Genomic DNA, 20,643 nt, shown 5'->3' with positions numbered 1-20,643 from the left:
GGTTGGGAACTGTCTGTCAGCTGCATGGAAGTTAATTATATGTTCTACTGAATGCCCCCTCCGAAAATCACATTTGCTTCAAGATTTGGGGCAATACTTACTTAGCCTGCTTTCTAATTTGCTGAGTCTCAGCCGTATATGCCTAATGGTAGTACAGGAAAATCATAATATAGCGACTGGAAGAAGAATTCCAATTTGTTCTTGAGTTTTCTTTTTATAACTTCAGTATGTGCATTGCTAAAAGCCCTAGTTCCAGCCTCCAGATGTTTGGGTTGAAGCTGCTTTTCTGTGCTTGGGAACAGTAAGTTAACACGTAACACAGGTTCCGCGAATGGTGCAGTAAATATGACTATCTGACTGAGAAGAAATCCTGACATCTACTTTCCTTATGCCCTATCGTCACAGCACGTGTTTGACACGCTGTGGTTGCAGAGCCAACTACGAATATGGTGTGGACAAATCAAGTGGGAAGTAAGGCTCCATGTGGAAGCCTTGGCTTGCATGCGAAGCTTCCTCAACCGCCTCAGCTTAACTTTTTGGCATTATCTTCTTCTGGACTTTCCCTTCCAGGCACACCGTCTTGCATGTCTTTGCTCCCAGGGTTTTGCTCATGTTCCATTCTTCCCCGCTGTGCTCTCCCCACCACCTGTACCTGCCCAGTGGTTTCTGAGCTGGGCTCAGGGGCGCCTGGGTGGCTCAGTCGGTTAAGGGGCTGGCTGCCTTCGGCTCAGGTCCTGATCCCGGGGTCCTGAGATCGAGCCCCCCGTCCGGCTCCCCCCTCAGGGGGAAGCCTGCTTCTCCCTTCCCCTCTGCCTGCCGCTCTGCCTACTTGTGCTCTCTCTGTCAAAAATAAATAAATAAAATAAAAATAAAGGCGCAGCTCAGATTCCACATACTTTTTGACATTTTTGTGATTGCCCTGACAAGAAGCGATCTTTTCCCTCTTAATTCTCATGGTGGTTATTGTCCGGACTACTCAGAGTGCCCTTCAATGCACTCTTCTGTGTAACTGTCTTCATTCGTTCACTTGCTCAATAAGTTTTTACTGAATGCCCACTAAATTCTAAGTTTTGCTCAGAGCAGGGGATCTGTCAGTGATCAAAACAGCAGAAGTGGGGCGCCTGGGTGGCTCAGTCAGTTAAGCGTCTGCCTTCGGCTCAGGTCATGATCCCAGGGTCCTGGGATTGAGCCCCCCATCGGGCTCCCTGCTCGGCGGGAGGCCTGCTTCTCCCTCTCCCGCTCCCCCTGCTGTGTTCCCTCTCTTGCTGTCTCTCTCTCTCTCTCTGTGTCAAACAAATAAAATCTTAAAAAAAAAAAAAGAATTAAAAAAAACAAAATAGCAGAAGTGTTTGCACTCTGGTAGGAAAGGCAGACAATGAGCAAGATAAATAAATACATAAAATACATAGTGTATCAAGTGCCAGTAGGTGCTCATGAGAAAATGTAAAGCAGGAAAAGGCAGGTTACTGAAATTTGTGATAGGGTGGACAGAGAAAGTCTCACTGAGAAGATAATTTCTAACGGATTTGAGAGGGGTCAGGGTGCAAGTTATGAAGGTATTCCTCTGCTAGGGAAAGCTCTCTCCTCCCCACACAAGTGCAAAGGTCCTGAGGTGGCAGCATACCTAGAGGATGTGAAGATGACAGGTGAGTGGTGTGGCTGGAGCCAAATGCACTTGGCCGAGGGGAGGGGATAATTTATGGGAGGAGGTTGTTGCCATGTAGAGCCTTGTAGGTCATTGTCAGGATTTTGATTTCTATTCTTTGTGAGATGGGAAGCCATTGGAGGGTTGTAAAGAGAGAAGTGACATGACCTGATTTGTTTTAAAAGAAGCCCTCTCCCACTCCTCTTGCTTGTGTTCCCTCTCTTGCTGTGTCTCTCTCTGTCAAACAAAACAAAACGAAAAAGGCATTAAGAAGCCCTTAGGGGTGCCTGGGTGGCTCAGTCGGTTAAGTGTCCGACTCTTGATTTCTCAGGGTCATGATCTCAGCGTTGTGAGATCAAGCCCTGTATCGGGTTCTGCGCCCAATGGTGTGTGCTGGAGATCCCCTCCACCTCCATCATGCTCTGTCTTTCGAATAAATAAATAAATCTTTAAAAGAAGCCCTCAGGGGCGCCTGGGTGGCTCAGCCTGTTAAGCGTACAACTCTTGATTTTTCAGGGTCATGGTCTCAGGGTTGTGAGATTGAGCTCTGCATCAGGTTCTGCACTCAATGGAGAGTGTGCTGGAGATCCCCTCCATCTCCATCGTGCTCTGTCTTTCAAATAAATAAATAAATCTTTAAAAGAAGCCCTCGGGCTGCAGGGTTGAGAATAGGCTGCAGGGATGGGGAGCTTGTGGGCTGAAGCAGGAGTGAGACTATTATGGTGGTCCAGGTGAGCGATGATGGGGACTTGGGCCAGAGGGATGGGGAGAGAGGTGATCAGATTCTGGATATATTTTCATGATAGAGCCAATAGGATTTCTCAAGGGACCAGATGGAGAAAAAGAGCGAGAGAATGGAATCAAGGGTGATTCCAGGATTTTTGGCTAGAGCAACTGGGAGGTTGTTGCTGCCATTAACAGAAACGGGGAAGAAGGTAGAAGGTTGCGGGGAGTGGGAGTGATGGATGCTCACGAGCTCAGTTTTTTAAAACATGTTAGGTTTGTGATGCTCCTTAGTCATCCATGCGCAGATGTCAAGTAGGTTGTGGCTTCAGAAGGACAGAATGTTTTATGCCTCATGAATCTTTGTGTCTAGGTTGTTGATTGCATGAATCAACCAATTAATCAACAGTGAACAATAATTCTGAATAGAGGTTTGGGGAAATTTCTCATCCTGGACTGTGAGAGAGGAAAAACATTAATTTGTTTTTGGATAATTGTGAAGGTGGTATGTCTGAAAACGGGAAGATGATGATGAGAGAGCAGGGACCAGGGGTATTGTCCCTGTGCCAACGTCAGCATCTGTGAAGCCTTAGATCATGAAATGTTTATTTTCATTGGTTTAAGAAGAGCCCATAACATCTTTTCTCTCCCCCGAAGATGCCATCAGGCCTCAGGATGTATGTTGTCACTGTTGCTGAAGGCATTGTCATCATTATTATTATTGCCAATGCCAGCCCCCTATTCTATGCACTATGTATAATAGTAGAGTCAGTTTGATATTAAGAGTTCAGCCACCTGGGTGGCTCAGTCGGTTAAGTGTGTGCCTTCCGCTTAGGTCGTGATCCTGGGGTCCTCGCATCGAGCTCCACATCGGGCTCCCTGCTCAGCAGGGAGCTTGCTTCTCCCTCGGCCCCTGCCTCTCTCTCTCTCTCTTTCATGAATAAATAAATAAAATCATTAAAAAAAAGAGTTTAGATTCTGGAATTCTTGAATTCTGCTTCTTCTGTTTATAAGTTGTAAAACTTTTAGCAAGTCACTTAGCCTTCCTGTGTTTCAGTTTTCTAATCTGTAAAATGGGAATAATATTAGTACCTATCTCAGCGAGTCGTTGTGAGAATTAAATTGTTAGTGTATTAAAGTGTTTAGAATGATCTGGCACATAGTGAATCCTATATATGATAGCTATTATTTTTATATCAAGCACCGTCAGATATATACTGGGCGCCATGACGAACATTGAACTTGACATAATTCCTGGCTGTGGATCTACTGATGGTAATTGAGACAGATTATCTCACATGGAAAGAAGAAAATGAGTTTAGAAAGCTCACTCAACTCAGAACTGCTGGTGGGAAGTTCAGAAATGAACCAGAAATAGTTTTAACCTCCCATCCACCTTGATTTCCACCTGGCACTTAAGTGGCAAAGTAAACTCATTGAAGGTCTCAGAGGGCCATAATGCTGGGCACATTTTCTAGATGCCAGGCCACGGAGTACCTGGACTCGTACCACTCTGTGGAGTGTGGTTCTCCAGAAAAATGAGAAAAGCTCCCTCTCTGTCCCAGGGCTAGTCCCTGGTAGGAGGACACATCCAGGGGAGTATGAGGACGGTCTGCCAAGGCTCTCCCTGTCTTCTGTGAGCAGAGCAGATGAAAGGAAGGTATTAGGAGAAAAAGAGAGTATCTGTGAGGTGGGGAAGGATATTAGCAGACAGCGATGTGGTTTCTTGTTCTATGCTGTAGTTGCTCAGATGTTGAAATTATGGTCCCCTTGAGACCTTTAGTCGCCTTGCCATTGACGTGCCACGTGAAAACCAAGACAATTCCTCTGGGACTCACTGATTCCCGAATGAATAAATGAATCAAGTAAGCAAGCAATCCAACACTGACTGAGTATCAGGAAAGATAACCGTGTTGTAGAGATTATTTGTTCCTGACAGAAGACTAGTTTCTTCCTGTTATTTGTTGATTTGAGGAAAAAAGTAACCTTCATACGTGGGTCCCCAAAGAAACAAAGATATTTTAGGAGACTGATTCATTCAGTAAATGGTTCTGTGTGCCAAGCACTGTGCTAGAAGCTGGGAATATGACAGAATAAGAACCGGACTCTGCCATCAGGAGTTTATAGACCACCACAGAGAGGGAAGCAGTGAGTTCGTCCAGCCTCATGATTTAGTGGGGTGCATGCACAGAACAGCACCTAACCCATTTTCAGGAGTTCAAGGGTATTTGCCCTGAGTCATAGGATGAGTAGGAGTTGCTAGATTTGGGGTAGAAGTGAAGGGGCAGAGTTATATAATTTAAACTAGCCCTGAGGAAACTCTGTCATCCCAGGGGCCTCCTGAGCTCAGATCCAATTTTAGAAACTGAACCTAGTGTTAGGCCATGAAGATTAACTCACCCCAACTGGTCAGCAGGGGCAGGTGCTGTTACCCAAAAGAGCTTGGAGGTTAACTTCGTGCCATAGGCTGGGTCTGTGCTGGCCAGAGCTCTCCCTGGGAGAGCAGAATTTAATTCTGGACTCGTATTTTCAGTGCCCTTAGAAAGGGTGACTTCTGGGCCCACTGAAATAGAAACCATCCCAACTCCTAAATGACTGGCAGGCGGGGGACCTGAATCGCACCCAGTGCTTTGGCTAATATAGATGCCCAGCAAGTACAATATGTTTGGGGCTTTTTCCCAGTATCAAATGAGGCGGCCTTAGATGCATGGGAACAGGAGTAGCTGTTCCTTGTGTCAACAAGGAGGCTTTTTTTGTGTGTGTGCAGAACTAAAGAAATGCAGCTCACTTACTGGTCTGGCTAAACTTCAAAAATTTGTGTTGTTTTTTTTTTTTCCTCCTCCCAGGAACATTTTGTTCATGCTGGTGGTTAAAAGGGGGCAGCTTTCACATAGAAGTACAGGAGGAAGTATTTAAGTTGGTTAAAAGGAAGGACTATTTGGTAGAATGATTGAGTGCAGGACTGGGTTCCCAGGGGGATTATGGAGTCCAATTTTTATTCATGGACTTTCCTATTAAATAACTCAAATAATAAGGATGGCAAGGCATTTTAGCCCATGTCACCACTTTTTAAAGGCCTGTGCTTCGGGATGCAGAGGAAACGGGAGTGACTTGTGACCAGGAGGACCCAAGGTGGCTTCATGGGGGTGAGCTGGCCTTGGAGTTGGGGTCAGATGTGGAAAGAAGAGTGGGGAGGGCAGTACACAGAGCAAAGGGATCAGGGCGGAAAAGCATGTGGGACAAGCGGGATGGAGCATAGAGGGTGATTTGGAATGTGGTCTCTGAAGAGGGGCACGGGAGGATAATATTAGCAGGGTATGGGACGGCTGGATTATGGAAAGCATGGAAGGCTTGGCCAGGGAATTTAGATTTTTACCTGTCAATCTAAAATTGTCAGGAGGCAACAATTAAGCAAGAGTGTTTTATTTGGGATCAAAGAATTGCAATTCAGGGTACACAGACTTGGGTAACAACCCAAATTATGTCCCACTAGGGGGCAAAAATCGGGGATTTTTAAGGCAAAAATGGAGTGCTTGTATGCATTGTTCATAAAGAATTTTTGATTGGTGTTGGTGGCAGAAAGCTAGTCTTAGCAGAATATAATTGGTTGCTAAGTCTATCACTAAACAAATTCTCTTATGGTAGCAAGTTTTGCGGGTGTTGGGGCTCAGCCCTTGGAATATTTGCAGTTTGGCTCAGTTCAAAAGTGTGTGGTTCCACCAATTAGGATGTGCATAAAGCTCATCTCCTTAATGGCCTCCTGGCTCCATTTTAAAGCCCCTTGACATAAGTGACCCCATTTCATTTCACTTTTCACATACTCAGTAGGCAACTACAAGCCTTTTTTTTTTTTTTTCAGGTTTTTGAGCAGGAAAGGGAAATGATGGACTTTTAGGGATCATCGTCTTTTAGAGACTTACAGTTTTAGGGAACTTACAGTTATGTCATTCAGTGTTTCTCAAACTCTAGTGGCATTAGAATCATTGCGGGGGGTGGGGGCCTTGTTAAAATTCAGTCTCCCAGGCCCCCGCTCCCAGAAATTCTCGTGTTGAAGTTCTGGGTGGGGATGGGAATCTGCAGATAAACTCTGCCACTGGTGATCCTGGGACCAGTGGTGAAAGACCCACACTGGGAGAACACAGCTGGCCTCCTGGTTGGAACACTGTCTAAGGACCCCAAGCACGGAAGCCTCGGGTGAAGCCACAGAGAACCATTGAGAAAGAGAGTCAGCTTTAGAACACATTCAGGCCCAGAAGGCAGGAAGCCAACTTTTGATATAGTACCAGGCCAGTAGGAACTTTCACTTCTCCATTCTCTTGCCCTCCCTACACTCCAATCTTGGAGGGCCTTGGAGTCTCAAAAGGAAGAAGGCCAAAGAAAGTGAAATAAGAAGTGGATCACACCCCGTTCCCTTGACAGTAGACCTTGGCCCGGTGTTCTGTGGGTAAATATTGAACCAGTGCACCACTGTTTTTTAAGCAGCACACCAGCTCCCGAGGTAAAAAGCCATGCCTTGCAGCATTTGCCTATTCCTGTGGTGGTAACACTCCCAGCATGGCCATCCCAGGCTACAGGCTACCCATGTGATGTCACTGAACACAGAGTGGGAAGAAGCCCACCAGCGTTCCTAGCCTGAAATCATGCTCCAGCTGGGATGAAGGGGCAGAACTATTTAGAAATGAAGATTGATCGTTGAAAAGCATATTGTCCTGCACTGCGCTTTATTATTTAAAGTGCTCATAGGGCTTTCCATTACTGCCCAAGTTTTCACCCAGTGGCAGGGGGAAAAACTGAACAGATTTCAGTTTGGGGACAGAAAGAGACAAAAATAAAATTGCATTTTGGTTATATCCTAAAGATGGTGCCTGTTCAATGTATGGGTTACACTGGGAACTTTTATCTTAAAAACTTGCAAGTTACTTTTTAAACGATTATCACTGGGGCCCCTGGGTGGCTCAGTCGGTAAAGCATCTGCCTTAGGCTAGGGTCATGATCTCGGTGTCCTGGGATGGAGCTCCACATCCGTCTGGCTCCCCACTGAGCGGGGAGTCTGCTTCTCCCTCTCCCTCTGCCCCTCTCCCTGCTCGTGCTCACTCTCTCACTCTCCAATAAATAAATTAAAAAAAAAAGATTATCATCAAATGGAAATACAGAACTGAAATGTACATGAAAAATCATGGCCCTTAATTGAGAACCACAGGATGTAAGGTATTCTGTAATTGATGAGGCTTGTTTTGGAGACTTCTCTTTAGCGTTCCCAGATGTCCCCCAAAGGAAGACAACTGTCTCATTGATTAAAAGACAAACCAATGAAACTGTTCAAAGATGCAAAGATAGTACAGGAAGGACCACCAAAGATTGGGATAAGACCTATCTCACAGGTATAATGTGAGGATTAAGTGAGCAGACATATTTGAATGTGTCTAATACCCATAGTAGATTTGCAGTCAGTAGGTTCTAGTTTTTCTTCGGAGCTTCATGAAGTTCCAGTGATGTTGGGGTATGCTCATTCCCTGTGAGGGAGCTTCATCTGGGTTAATAAATGCTAGGCAGAATAGTTTCTCTTTCGGGTCTCTGGTCGCCCCTCCCCTCTTGCTGCTGAATGTCACAATTGAAGCCTTAGAGGGCCTCAGTTAGTTCGGGGGAGAGCCAGGACCTGCACCGTTCCTTTGGCAGGTGGGGAGTGGGTTTTTCAATGGGCTCCCAAGTGTCTGCCGCTAGCAAAAACAAGTTCTGCGTAGCCTAAGCCACAACGAGGACACCAGAACCATAGCTCTCCCACCCTGGCTATCCCGAATAACTGACTCTTTGTACTTGCCTAATCCAAACAGTAGATCGCTAAGGCATAAACTGCTCCCAATGAAATGCTCCTTCAACCCCAGGACGGGTTTGGAAACCACAAAGAATTTCCACCACCAAGACTGCTTGCAGGAGGGGGCTTGCTCCAGGTTTATAAGCTACTCTTACAAACCACCATCGCCTACTTCGGGTGACACAGATCCTGCCTTTTGCCGTTGAGTCAACACAACCTGGAATGCTGCGGGCTTCCAGGCAGCCCCCGTTCTCGTTTCTGGAGAGGAAAGAGAAACTTTCCCGGGCCGGGCGGGGCCGGGGGCGAGGGCCGGGCCCAGCGCGAGCCGCGCGGCGAGGCGGCGCGGGGCGGCAGGCGGGCAGAGCCCGGCCCGGGGGCGCCGGCGCGCAGCGGGTCCAGACGCAGAGGCCCCAGCGGGGCGGAGGCCGGGCGCGGCGGGCTCCGAACGGCTGCTCCGCGGCTGGAACACCCGCTCCAGGCTGGCCTCCGCTGTGGCGGCGTGAGACTCCCCACGGCACCGGTTTCTTCTTCCCGAGTCTAACCCTCAACACCAGTCCTTTCGCACTCTGCGGGACTTCCTGTGCAGAATTAGGAACAATGACTCATCCAATCTACTCGGGTGGAGACGTGGTGTCTAGAACCAGGGGACTGGATGAGCTCACAAAGGACGCGAGGGTGGAAAGATTCCGCGGCCCTTGGCAAGGAGCGGAGCAGAGCGGGGGCCCGGAAGGGGTTAAGGGCGCCACAGGAGCCCCGCAGACGCAGAAGCAGGTCTGACGCCGGAGGACGGGGGAGGCGGCGGGCGGAAGCCGCGGGGAACGACTCAATTTACCAAGGCTTGCGACAGCCTCCGTTGTCTCCCACATGGTCTAGCGGTTAGGATTCCTGGTTTTCACCCAGGCGGCCCGGGTTCGACTCCCGGTGTGGGAACGCCGAATCTTTTAGGAAAAAGAAAAGCCGATTCAGGCCCTCCTCAGCTCAACCAGAAGGCTGGTGTTTTTAGAAAAACCTATAACCCAATTTCAGAGCAGCAGGGAAGCTTGGGCCTGAAGGGAATCCGGGCGTCCCGCCCCAAACCCGGCGCGGCTGGCGGAAGCAGGCGGAAAGGCAGTAGCTCCGACAGTGAGCAAGTTAGCTTTTGAAGTAGGGGATGGAATCCGAGTGAAGAAGGTGGGTCCGGCGCTAAAATACCTGTTCGGCTGGTACTACTGATGTAATTGCTCCTTGTTCTGTGGCTATGGAGCGGGTGACCGAACGGTGCCCTTCTTTGAAAGAAAAAGAAAAGACGCATGTGGGGACATTATAAGGCTTTTAAGTTGCCTAAAGCCATTTTATTGAGGACAGCAAGATTGCCAGAAAAGACGTATTATTAAGGGCAGAGTAGCTCCGCGTCCGGTCTGTGGGGTTAGCCGTCGGGCGAGCTCACTGAACCCGTTCTGTGGGGAGGGGAGGGAAGAAGGGGAACTTCGGTTATTGTAACTATCGAGGAGCGAGGCACGGGCCGGGAACACCACTTCCTTCTCCAGCCCCAACATGTATTTGACACATTCTGTTTTTAAAACTTCTAGAACCCATGATATGCTGAACTAGAATTAGGAATCTTAGCGTCGATGTGTCACAAGACGGCTTCCAACTGTTACCCCAAGAAGTGTTTCCTCGGCTGTAATCGTTTATCTTGCTTATCGCTCCAAACATTTGCCATTAGGAAAATCCTCAAGGCATTCAGAAGCCACACTCCTTTCCCACTGGTGTTGAATTTTTGGAAGCTTCCCCGGTTGTTCCCAGACTGCCACCAACACTGAGACATGACCGTGAAAAAGACTTGGTGTCCCTGTGACTTTGAAATTTGCTCTCCTTTAAAAGTCCTTTGGGATTCTAAGGGTCACAAAACCAAATGTCATCCTTCATGAGAAAATTACTAGGCGGAAAATATACATTTATTCAAAATCCCTAATAAAGGGCTTGGAGGAGAAATTTATCATCAGCTGATAATCTGCATTTATGGAATCAAGTAGGACAGAACTGATAAGAAGATAAAAAGCCCAATCATAACAATAGGTAATATTTATTGAGCACTTGCTATGAACCAGGCTAAATGCTTTACGTACCCTTTTCAATTTAATCCTTATTTTGTTATTAGATAATATTATTATGCCTCTATCAGCCAGGGGCCCAGTAGGAAACTGATGACAGATTCTTAGCAGAGAATTTAATAAAGGGACTATTGCAGGTTTATTTAGAGTTTAGGGAAACAAAGAATAATGCAGTCAGTCCTGGGGCTCCTAGGTCTAAATGGAGAAGGGGAGGGAGGGTCGCTGATAGAGCGGGCTGCCAGTGAGGAGTTGTGTTTTTTTTTGTTTATTTGTTTCGTTCAAAATTTGCTTTTATCTAGCAGGTGAGTTCTATTCACATGAAGGCTGTCAAATGTACTCAGCCTATGAATAATTCATTTTCATAAAATAGATTTTGGGGCTCACGGATTTGACAAAAGCTTTCTTTAGATGCCTATGATACTTGAGACTCAGAGCATAGTAGATATTTCTAAAGACATGCTTAAAAAAATGAAAGAGTTTAACTTTTTGGGGAAATGGTTGAGTTATATTCGGCATTCTCATAGCCTTGCATTTTTGCAAAACATTTTGCCATAATTTTTATTAATCATTCTCATAATCAGTCTTTAGATTCAATGACTATTTGAGCTGCAAAGGTACTTAGCAGTTATTTAATTGAGCCCCTCTTTTTAGTCATGAAGTCATGGGTCTGGGATTTTATTCCTCTGATTCCTTGGTATTGGACTTTCGATTTACCCATAAAAAATGGAGTCTCTGCATGGTGTCCTGGCCAGACACCACTCTCTCCAAATCCTGGCTTTAGGGAAGGGGCTTGGGTGCAGAAAACATGAATTTTAAAATTTTGTTATATCTGGCTTTTGGTCAGTGTTCACCAAATAGCTACATGAATATAGTCATAACAAATTTTGAGGTTTTTTTTTTTTAATTCACCATATAAACATTTCTAGACAGTGAGGATCTTTATTTGGGATATTTGAACTAGTCACAGGTTCTTGATATGCTTCCATTTTTGCATATGGTCATAAAGTCTGAGGGAGTGTGCATGAAGATTGCTGTATGCCCATCCACGTGTGTATTTATAGTCCTAGAGATTTGTAACTATGTTCCCTCAGAGATATAGGCTGCATGCAAAAAGTATCTTAAATAATCACAGCATTAAAACTTAATACAGGAAAGGGAAGGCAAATACAAAATTTAACACACCCACGTCGTAAAGCTGAATAACTTGGAAAAACACTGAATACTTGGAAAATCACTGGAACAAATAATCAAAAAATCAATTTGCAAACACCTAGAAGACCACAGGGTCCTGGGTAATCATGGCACATTGCTTTGTGAAAAACAAAGCTTATCGGATAAATCTCATTTCCTTCTGTCACAGAGTGACAGGCACGGTGGATGGGGGGAGCGGTCAAAATAATGTATCCCCATTTAAGAAACCCTGGGATTTTGCCCTTTGTTGTGTACTCGTGAAGAAAACGTAGGCTATTGCCATCTGGCAAGGACACGTCAAACCGAAGTTCAAGGCTGGGCTTCCCCCAGATGGGCAACTTACACTCAGTCTATGCAAAAATGACCTCGTCCTTTCCCAAGCCTCTGCTTGATTCCTTCAAGTGTCATTCAGGTGGTGTTGATGCAAATTACTTCATCGGTTCCTCAGTTCCCTGGACTCTAGAAGGGGGGTGATAGTAGGACCCGCGTCATGGCATTGTGGAGATGAGATCTGAAAGTGCACGCAAAGGGCTTGGCCCAGGGCGGGGCTGGTGGCCACTCGTGGCCCTCACCCTTAGTGCGAGCATCACCGTGGTTATCACGTTTGGTTCCTCTTTCTCCTCTACTTCCCATCACAACGTTACATCTGATCATTTCTACCTTTTCAGTGGTGCCCACGTATGTTGGCATCGATTTCCCCTGCTGCTGGGTCAGATCGTCTTGCTCCGTGGACTGTCGGAATAGGTGCCAAACTGGTTTCTCTGTCCCCAACTCACCCATCTCTTCATCTCACATTCTGTTGCTTGTCACATAGCTCAGAGCTGAGCACGCAGCTGCCCTGGGCCTACACCTGCGGGGCTTTGCCTACTGTGAGCTTCCAACCCACCTTTGCAGCCTAATTCCTACCTCTTCCCTCTGTGCGTCACAGATTCCCGTTAATTTCTCCCTGGGTCCTGTATCTGCCTTCACTCCATGTTTCCTCTGTGAAATGCTCTTGTGCCCTTTCTCTAAGTATCTGCGTCTTGCCCATCCTTTAAGGCTTACTTCAAGTGTCATGTCCTTCTCGGAGCTTCCCCTACCTTTCCTGCCACTGGGAACCTCTTCTGATTTCCCTTAGTGTCCTGTGTACCTGCCTTCTGATACTTATTCCTCTCTAACTTCAGGCCTTATCTTAGATGTCATTTCCTCCAAAGGTCTGCCTTGCCCCACTGACAGGTGACATGCTTGGCTCTGCATGTTTCTCTCTCATTGCATTCCCCACACCTGCCATGGTGCCCCAGGATTATGTGCTCCAAGGCCAGGGCCCTGCACATGGTAAATACTTAATAAATGTGTGTTGAGGGAAGGTGTGAGCTGGACAAGGACTGTATTGTCCTGAGGAACACCTTAGGCTCCAAGTTACAGAAAGTCACTGGAACTAGTTAGGGCCCAAGGGAATCATTAGCTTATGTAACCGAACTGTGGGAAGTGGGGGTAGTGGGATTGGCCTCAAGAACCACCAGCCCAGTGTTCTCTCTCTCTCTCTCTCTGTCAGATTTATTCTCATCTTTCATGGGCCAGCTGCTTCCACACGGCAAGGGATCTGGGCCCTGCCAGCTCCATGTTCATTCCGCACAGCTTCCCCAGGCGAGACGGAAGGCCTTTCTTAGTTTCTGTTGGAAAGTGCTGGGGAGGAATTCGGCCTCACCTCGGCCCCGTGCCCTCCTGATGGTTGATGCACGTGGGGTGTTGTGGTTGGCAGCCCTCGTCAGAATCCCATAGGGGAGAGGAAGGAGGAACAGGGATTCAAAGTAAGCCAGATAAATTAAATAGTGGTGATGGTCGCACCATTTTGTGAATGTACGAGAAACCTCTCAGTTGTGAAAGACTGAATTTTATGGTATGTGAGTTATATCCCAATAAAAAAATAATAATGAAAAGGTAAGCCAGAAATAAAATCTTGCTGGCAAAATAAACATTTTTATATTCCCTTTATTCGAGCCATTCATTTATTCAGCCAACATTTATAGTGTGCCTATGATGTGATGACCACTGATCTAGATTGACAGTTTAGTTGGGGAATCACACACACACACACACACATCAGCTAAGAAACTTGGATTTCATTCTCAGTGTGATGGGAAACCTCTGGAGGGTTAAGCATGGAGACAGTTCCACCCCAGGATGAGACTCCCTGGATTCGAGGGCCTGGCCCTCTGCTTGTGGTCGGCACTAACCACACTTTTGTTCGAAGAGGAGAATGTTTTGGCAGGTCTCGCGAGATGGCTTTATAACCTCATTTTCAGAATTTGGCAATTTTGTCATAAAATAAAGTTTCCTTTTGGGGTAACCCAGATCACATCATACTTTGTTTTCAGCCCATTTGCCCAAAGTTAACCAAACTGCAGAGTTTGAAGGCGCAGTTGCCAAGTCTGCCCTCACTTTGGACACCGACTGCGAGTTTGGGGGGCTTGCCAAAACCACCCTCAGGTTTGATGCTCTGCTAGAAGGACCCACAGAACTCACTGAAAGCTGTTATGGTTTATTACAGGGTAAGGATGCAGAATGAAATCATTCAAAGGAAGAGACACAGAGGGCAGCGTCTGGAGTGTTCCAAATGCCAAACTTCCATTGCCTTCTCTCTCCATGGAATCAGGATGCATTACCCTCCCAGTATTGGTATGTGACAATATGCATTGAATATTGCCCACCAGAGAAGCTCATCTTAGTTTTTATTGGGGCTTTATTATGTAGGCATGATTGATTGATCACCCACGTGGTTGAACTCAGTCTCTAGGTTGACTGATAACAAGCGACCCAGAGCCCTGACCCTAAATCACATGGTCTTCCTGACATGGCCAGCTTGCCCCTAAAACTATCAGGTGTGTCCAACACCTGTCCTAAGGAAAGATACTCCTATCAGGTATGACATAGATTACTTCCCAGAGGCTGAGGGCAAAGGCCAGACCTCTTTCCGGGCAAGTTCAAATTCTTTACTATGCATCATTTTTTTTTTTCTAATTTTCTCCTCATTAGATATAGAGGAGAGAGGATTGGTTATTGCCACAAACTGCCAAAACATGGGTAAGTGCTCGGGACAGCAGCTCACCCTGGCTCTGGCCGCCCTCCCAGCTTCTCTCCAGACTTCCCTAGGGGAAGTTCCAAAAAGAGGGGTTTGGAGGGGCTGTGGGGAATAGCAGTCTTTCTCCGAGGCCCACGCTCTTTGGCTGGCTGCCTCACAGCCCCGGGCTCTGATTTTAAAATGGAAACAGTGGGCCGTTGGGGTGTGTTTGATGCTTCATCAGAACCCCAGGTTAGTTTGAGGAACGTCACCTGCATTAGGATTTCCACTGGAAGCTCAAAAGCAAAAGTTACAGAATTGCATGTGGAAAATGGAGGCCTTATAAGGAATTTGTCCAGATCTGGCAGCATTTGAGAGTGGACCTGGGGAGCTCCCCCTGCCCCATACCCCCACCCCCAGGGGGTCTTGGCTACGTTGGCTGACATCTGCAGGAGTCTGGGTGCATCACCTTCCACCCTGACCTTCTCACTGTGTATAAACTTAGCGAGCCTGTTTGCCAAAGGCAGTGACCCCCACCATTTATTTCTTGCCTCTGGGTGCTTTCTGGTCTAGTGCTATTTTCCACTCTAAGCTCTAATATAGACAAATTGGAAGTGGGGGAATGGAGAGGAAGGTAGGAGATTTTGTAAGCATCAAATGTGTTCATTGAGTGGAGGTGGAGACAGTGAACCTGACAGTTATCAGAAGCCAGAGTAATTTTCCATAACCTGTGCTTGTTAATGTCCTGATTGGGGTTAATGGATTCAAGGGAGGCAGAGAGAGTGGCGCAAGGAGGGAAGGAAAGGAGGAATAATCAGGAGCTGGCAACAGCTCAGCGGTGGGGTGTGAAAGGAAGGGATGATTTGTTGACAACCCCAAGATGATAAGCATCCCCAGAGAGATGGAGAAGTGGGGCAGAGAGAATGAGATTTGTCTCCTCTGACAAATTCGAGGCCGGGACCTCTAAATGGAGCAACCTAAGAGCACAGGCCATTGAGGGGGTTCCAGACACCTAGCAGATGCCTAGGGGGCAATTGTCATTTTCAGGCAAATAGGAGACTGAGGGGTTTTCTTGTGGATGGCGGGGGGGGGGGGGGGGGGGGGGGGGAGGGCGGGCTGTTGCCGGCGGCCGGTGGTAGGAAGGGAGGAGATGGAGGAGCGTGTGCATGGGAGCGTGGCTGGGGTTCTGTTGCGTAGCTGACCTGCTGTGACAGACCTCTCAGGAGCACCAACTGTGCCCTGCACAGCTCCATGGGCCTCTGGTCCCATTGCAGCCGGCATAGATTTGATGTTTCGGGTGATGATTTTCTGGCAGATGGCAGCAACGTGTTTTGAGGAAGATGTGACTTTCCTAATTTGCACAAAGGTACTACATGAGCTGGCAGAGGCTCTGCGGTACTTGTTAGGTTATTTTTTATAAGTCTTGCAAATTTCCCCGTCCCTTCTGATCTTGCTACACTATGTGAGGAATCAGTCAAAGCCCCTGTGCCGCTAATTATTTTGTAAGTTGGGCACGTTCGTGTTGGCACATAGCTTCTTCAACACGCTTTGTGTGTGATTGTGGGACACACGGGAAAGGTGAGTTGTGCAAATTACATGCAATGCTGCTTAGCATATAACACACAGCAAGAGCCAAAAACATGGTTCTTCCTTTCACCTGGTAATTCTACTTCCAGAAATCAACTTTGAGGGAAGAATCAGAGAAGAGCAAAGAAATAGATTTATGAACGAGGATAGATTTATGAGCAAGGATATTTTTCCTTACAGCATCATCTATCATTAAAAATGTGGGAAGCAATAAAATGATAAAAATAGGAGAATGAATGAACAAATGGTATATCCATATGATGGAATATTGTGCAGCTGGTGTTATTTACGGTCAAGATTATTTTAGGATACAGAAGAAAGCAGGATCCCAAACTATATGTGTAGTGTGGGTCCAACTTTGTATCCCATATTAATATGTTTATATAAGTAAACACACACACATAAAAACTGGAAAGAAATATACTAAAAAGTTAACAGTGGCTATTTCTGGATGGTAGAATTACAAGTGATTTTTGTCCTTTTATGCTTATTTTAACTTTCCAACTTCTTTGAAATGAGTATATATTGCTTTTATAGTCACAAACATTTTTCCCTGAAATATATCTATACATCTCGGTAGTCTATGTTGAGTGTTAGGAAAGGTCCTTTCTTGGGCTCTCAGTCCACCCCCCAACCCCCCAGCACAAGGAGAGTTCAGGGCCATCCAACCTTCTGTCAGCCTTTACTTGCTCTTCTTACCTTCCAGACTCGGGGTTCCGGGCTGACCCGTTCAGTGGGCAGTGCGGGCAGTGAAGGGACAAGGCTCCAGGCCCTGCTACACCAGCCCCCCACGTCCTCCCCCAGGGTGGGGTGGGCAGTCCATCTTCTCATCCAGAAACAAAACCTGGATGCCCTAGGCCTCACATAGGAAATGCCAGGTGAGTTGTATGTGAGAGTCTTTGAGTAAACCAGTTACCTGGTAACCCTTCACGAGAGGCTCTTCTCCAGAGTTTAAAGACTGTTTAAGCGCACAACTTGGATCTCGTTAGATTTTCTTCATCTGGTAACTTCCTCTTGTCAGGGCGCTGCCTTGCCTTATTGCTCTGTTGCAAATGAAAATCAAAGTCGTTTTTTCCTTTTAAAATTATTTTCAGGTTGAATTTTGATCCATTACTCCTTCGCTGGTTGTGGAAGGCCCTGGGGAGATTTATCAAAATGAATTTCTATTTGAGTTCTTATCTGAGGGTTAGCAGAAACAACTGGTATTTTCACAAGCTGGAAAGAGGCCAGTGTCAGGTGTCACAAATACGACAATAAAAAGGGAAAATAGAATTCATTCCCTTTGAGGCTCTGCAATGATAAAAACATAACGAAAAACTTGGATATTTATTTATTTATTTTTTAAGATTTTATTTATTTATTTGACAGAGAGAGACACAGCGAGAGAGGGAACACAAGCATGGGGAGTGGGAGAGGGAGAAGCAGGCTTCCCGTGGAGCACGGAGGCCTATGTGGGGCTCGATCCCGGGACCCTGAGATCATGACCTGAGCCGAAGGCAGACGCTTAATGACTGAGCCACCCAGGCGCCCCAAAACTTGGATATTTAAAGAGAGCTCTCTACCTTTTAAACTTGATCTTCTGATGACATGATATAAATATACGTCTATGCATATGCATATATACATAGAAAATCATTCTGCTTCCAAGAAAGTTAGACCCCAAGGGTTCATAAATTTCCAGTCTCCTATCCAATTACTCCTTTGCTCAGGTGGTGTCCGCCACAGGGCCAAGAGACTTCTAGGAAAGGGGGACAGAGCAAGTAAGTCTACAGCTCTTCCCTCAGGTAAATTATGATTCAATTTGAAATGTTTTGCAACTTCTGGTGAGTCTATAACTATTTCAAAGTAAGTTTAAAGAAGGGCGCCTGGGTGGCTCAGTTGGTTAAGCATTTGCCTTCGGCTCAGGTCAGGATCCCAGGGTCCCTGCTCAGTGGGGGCGTCTGTTTCTCCCTATACCCCTCCCCCTGCTCATACTCTCTCTCTCAAATAAATAAATAAAAAATCTTAAAAAAAAAGAAAAGTTAAAAGAAGTTAAGTGAGAAGGATAAACATAAGGAGCCAGGGGATTATGTAGATTCAACGCACCGATTGCAAGTCTGCCACCATCTCTAGATCCGTGACCCAGAGGTAAATGTAGATGCTGGTGAGTGGAGGGTAACGGGCTTACAAGTAGAGGGTAGAGTGTGTGCAGAGACACCGGAAGTGAAAAACGCGGTTCTACCTTTCCACCACCAGACTAAGGAAGCAACACTTGTATTTTCCTTGAACACTTTTTGGGGTTAGTTTGGGGAAACGGACGTTGCTAGCGTTGGTTGTGTGGGGTTATTTTTTGTTTTGTTGTTGTTGTTGTTGACTTTTTGATGGCTCGGTGTAGATGTCTGTCCCTGGCGTTGCAGCTGAATTCCAGTGTGGACACTCGAGTTCCTTTCCTCACCACTGACTTGCCCAATGCCCAGGGCTGAGTTGGGTCAAACAAGTGCAACAACTCTGAGGGATCAAGTGTGCAGCCAACGGAGGATTCTTTCTTAAGTTCATGTCATGAATTCGTGCACCAGCCTCTGCTTGGGCCACCAGCCACTGACGAGTAAAATGACCTCAGCGACCAGATGCCAAGCAGAAGGCCTTGCCCTTGGGACAATGTTGCTTCACTGGTTCTGCCTGCCCCGGATGCTGAAGCTAGACCAAACTTTTTCGGGCAAGATTCTCGACCAGCCAAAACTTTGCAAAAGCCAACATTTCTGGTCAGGGAACCTTGGCTACTTCCACGAGCCTTTTAGAAGCACAAAAGCTGGTCCCCCACAGCGAGTGGTTGCCCGGCACACAGCTCTGAATGGAGTGCTTGGCAAATCCCTTTCGCTTCACCCTGTAACGGGAGCTCAGGCTCCCTCTCTGGCAAGAACACACTGGAAAATTCCCCGGACGTAGAGAGCTGGCTCTATTTCCTAGCAATTCTACGAAGTTCTCTCTCTGTGATGGTAAAAATGGAGCAGCCTACACATCTTCAGATCACTGGGATCTAAAACAAAGAGTCCCCAGGACATTCTGACAAGAAACAGGCAGGGCCCTACTTTTCAGCCTGGAGCTTTCAGAATTTAGAATCAGTCTGGCCTCCAAGGTTCGGTCACAGTGACTACTTCAACTCGGGGCCTGCTGGGACGTTAGTGGGTCCCCGAATATTTTGAATTTCTTGGCAAAGCTGTCCCAGACCGTGTAACCTTCGTCATCTGAAAGCAAAGACAAATAGCTACTAGGTTTACAGAGGAATAAAGCTGGGGGGCGGGTGAGGGGAATCAAGCAGCCCTGGGAGCACAGCTTCAAGTTCGACAGACTCGGAATAGATTCTGCCGATGTGTGACCTCAGGGGCAAATTCTGTATTTTCTTTAAATCCTAGTTCTTCATCTGAAAAGCAATAGAAAACGCAGTGCCTACGTGGTAAGGTCAACATGAGGATGGCTAAATAAACACGCAAAGTGCCCAGGAGGCACTCCCAGATTCTTAGCCTTCTCTCTTTCCTCCTGCTCTCCACCCCCTTCTCTGGTCTCCAGAGCTATGATTTTCAAACTATTTTAACTGCTGGAACTTTTTTTTTTTTAAATGTTTAAAAACATTTTATTCATTTGTCAGAGAGAGCACACACAAGCAGGGCGGGTGGCAGGCAGAGAGAAACAGGCTTGAGACCGATGCGGGACTCGACCCCAGGACTCTGCAACATGGCCCGAGCCGAAGGCAGACACTTAACCTACTGAGCTACCCAGGCGTCCCTCACTGCTGGAACTTTAAAAAAAAATTTCAAATGAATGTGTAGGTAGAAGCCCAACATAGAAAACAGATAAATGCCCCAAGCGGCTGCCAAGGAAGGCCTTGCTTTGTCCCCTCTTCTCCTCTGTGGAAGCTTCCTGCAGTTTCGGTGCCATCGGGCTGGTCTTTCTCGTTTGCTGGGAGACCCTGGGGGAATACGGGCACTGTTGATTGCTGCCCTTTGTGCTGCTTCCCACCTTCCACTGCTCCCACTCCTCCCAGATCCGGGCAACTGGAATCTTCCCGTGGAGGGCTCTGGTGTGTCTTGGGTTTAAATGAAAGCACTTTGGGTCAGAGTTCTTTCTATGCTGGTGAACGCACTTTTTGGAGGGACAGTGCGACTACCGTCTGAGAGCTCTTGCTGAGCCCGGGGCGTGATTGTTCTCATGCAGGAGTTTGGTGAGAGCTGTGTGAGTTCTTGTTTTGTGCTCATGTGTCAGAAATGGGGGAAGTGCTTGGTGCCCACCATCCTTACTCGGGTTGGTGTGCTTACCAGATTTTTCTTGGCACATGAGAAGGACGGATGGAATTAGTCATGTCGGTGCAAGAAGAGGGTCAGAGGGTAAATCACAAGACGCTTCGTTGTGAACTAAGCTCCAGTGTGACCCGGGCTGTTGTAGGGCCCGGGTCTGCTGTACGTGCCTCTACCTCTGGAGGTAGGCTCCGCACGAGGCTGTTCCTATAGGGACTGCCACAGAGCATGCCCAGCTGGGTGGGGAAGCCCCAGGGCCATGAGGGCTCTGGCAGGTGCGG

The 20,643-nt window shown here is 47.0% G+C and overlaps 1 protein-coding gene and 1 non-coding gene across 9 annotated transcripts in view; both read left to right on the top strand.

The window, feature by feature from the left end:
• Nucleotides 1-8,551: 8,551 nt before the first annotated feature.
• The window catches only part of LOC144381572 (uncharacterized), a 62,349-nt gene continuing 50,257 nt past the window's right edge, over nucleotides 8,552-20,643 (top strand). For 5 of the 8 annotated variants that reach the window (XR_013446957.1, XR_013446954.1, XR_013446956.1 and 2 more), the window contains exons 1-2: nucleotides 8,552-8,951; nucleotides 13,995-14,122. Coding sequence is in view for 1 of the 8 variants with exons in the window: in XM_078070339.1 (XP_077926465.1) it covers nucleotides 8,833-8,951; nucleotides 13,995-14,122 (247 nt within the window). In the remaining 7 variants the exon portion in view is untranslated. Of the gene's footprint in view, nucleotides 9,351-13,994; nucleotides 14,123-16,797; nucleotides 16,970-20,643 lie in introns of all 8 variants that reach the window. The other 3 variants (XR_013446952.1, XR_013446955.1, XR_013446953.1) reach the window with 2 other exon arrangements.
• On the top strand, nucleotides 9,039-9,110 carry TRNAE-UUC (transfer RNA glutamic acid (anticodon UUC)). Its single transcript has one exon. It is a non-coding gene; the product is annotated as a tRNA-Glu (tRNA).

Source organism: Halichoerus grypus, chromosome 4, assembly GCF_964656455.1.
Source record: "Halichoerus grypus chromosome 4, mHalGry1.hap1.1, whole genome shotgun sequence".
NCBI lineage: Eukaryota > Metazoa > Chordata > Mammalia > Carnivora > Phocidae > Halichoerus > Halichoerus grypus.
This window is presented reverse-complemented; position numbering and strand designations above follow the sequence as displayed.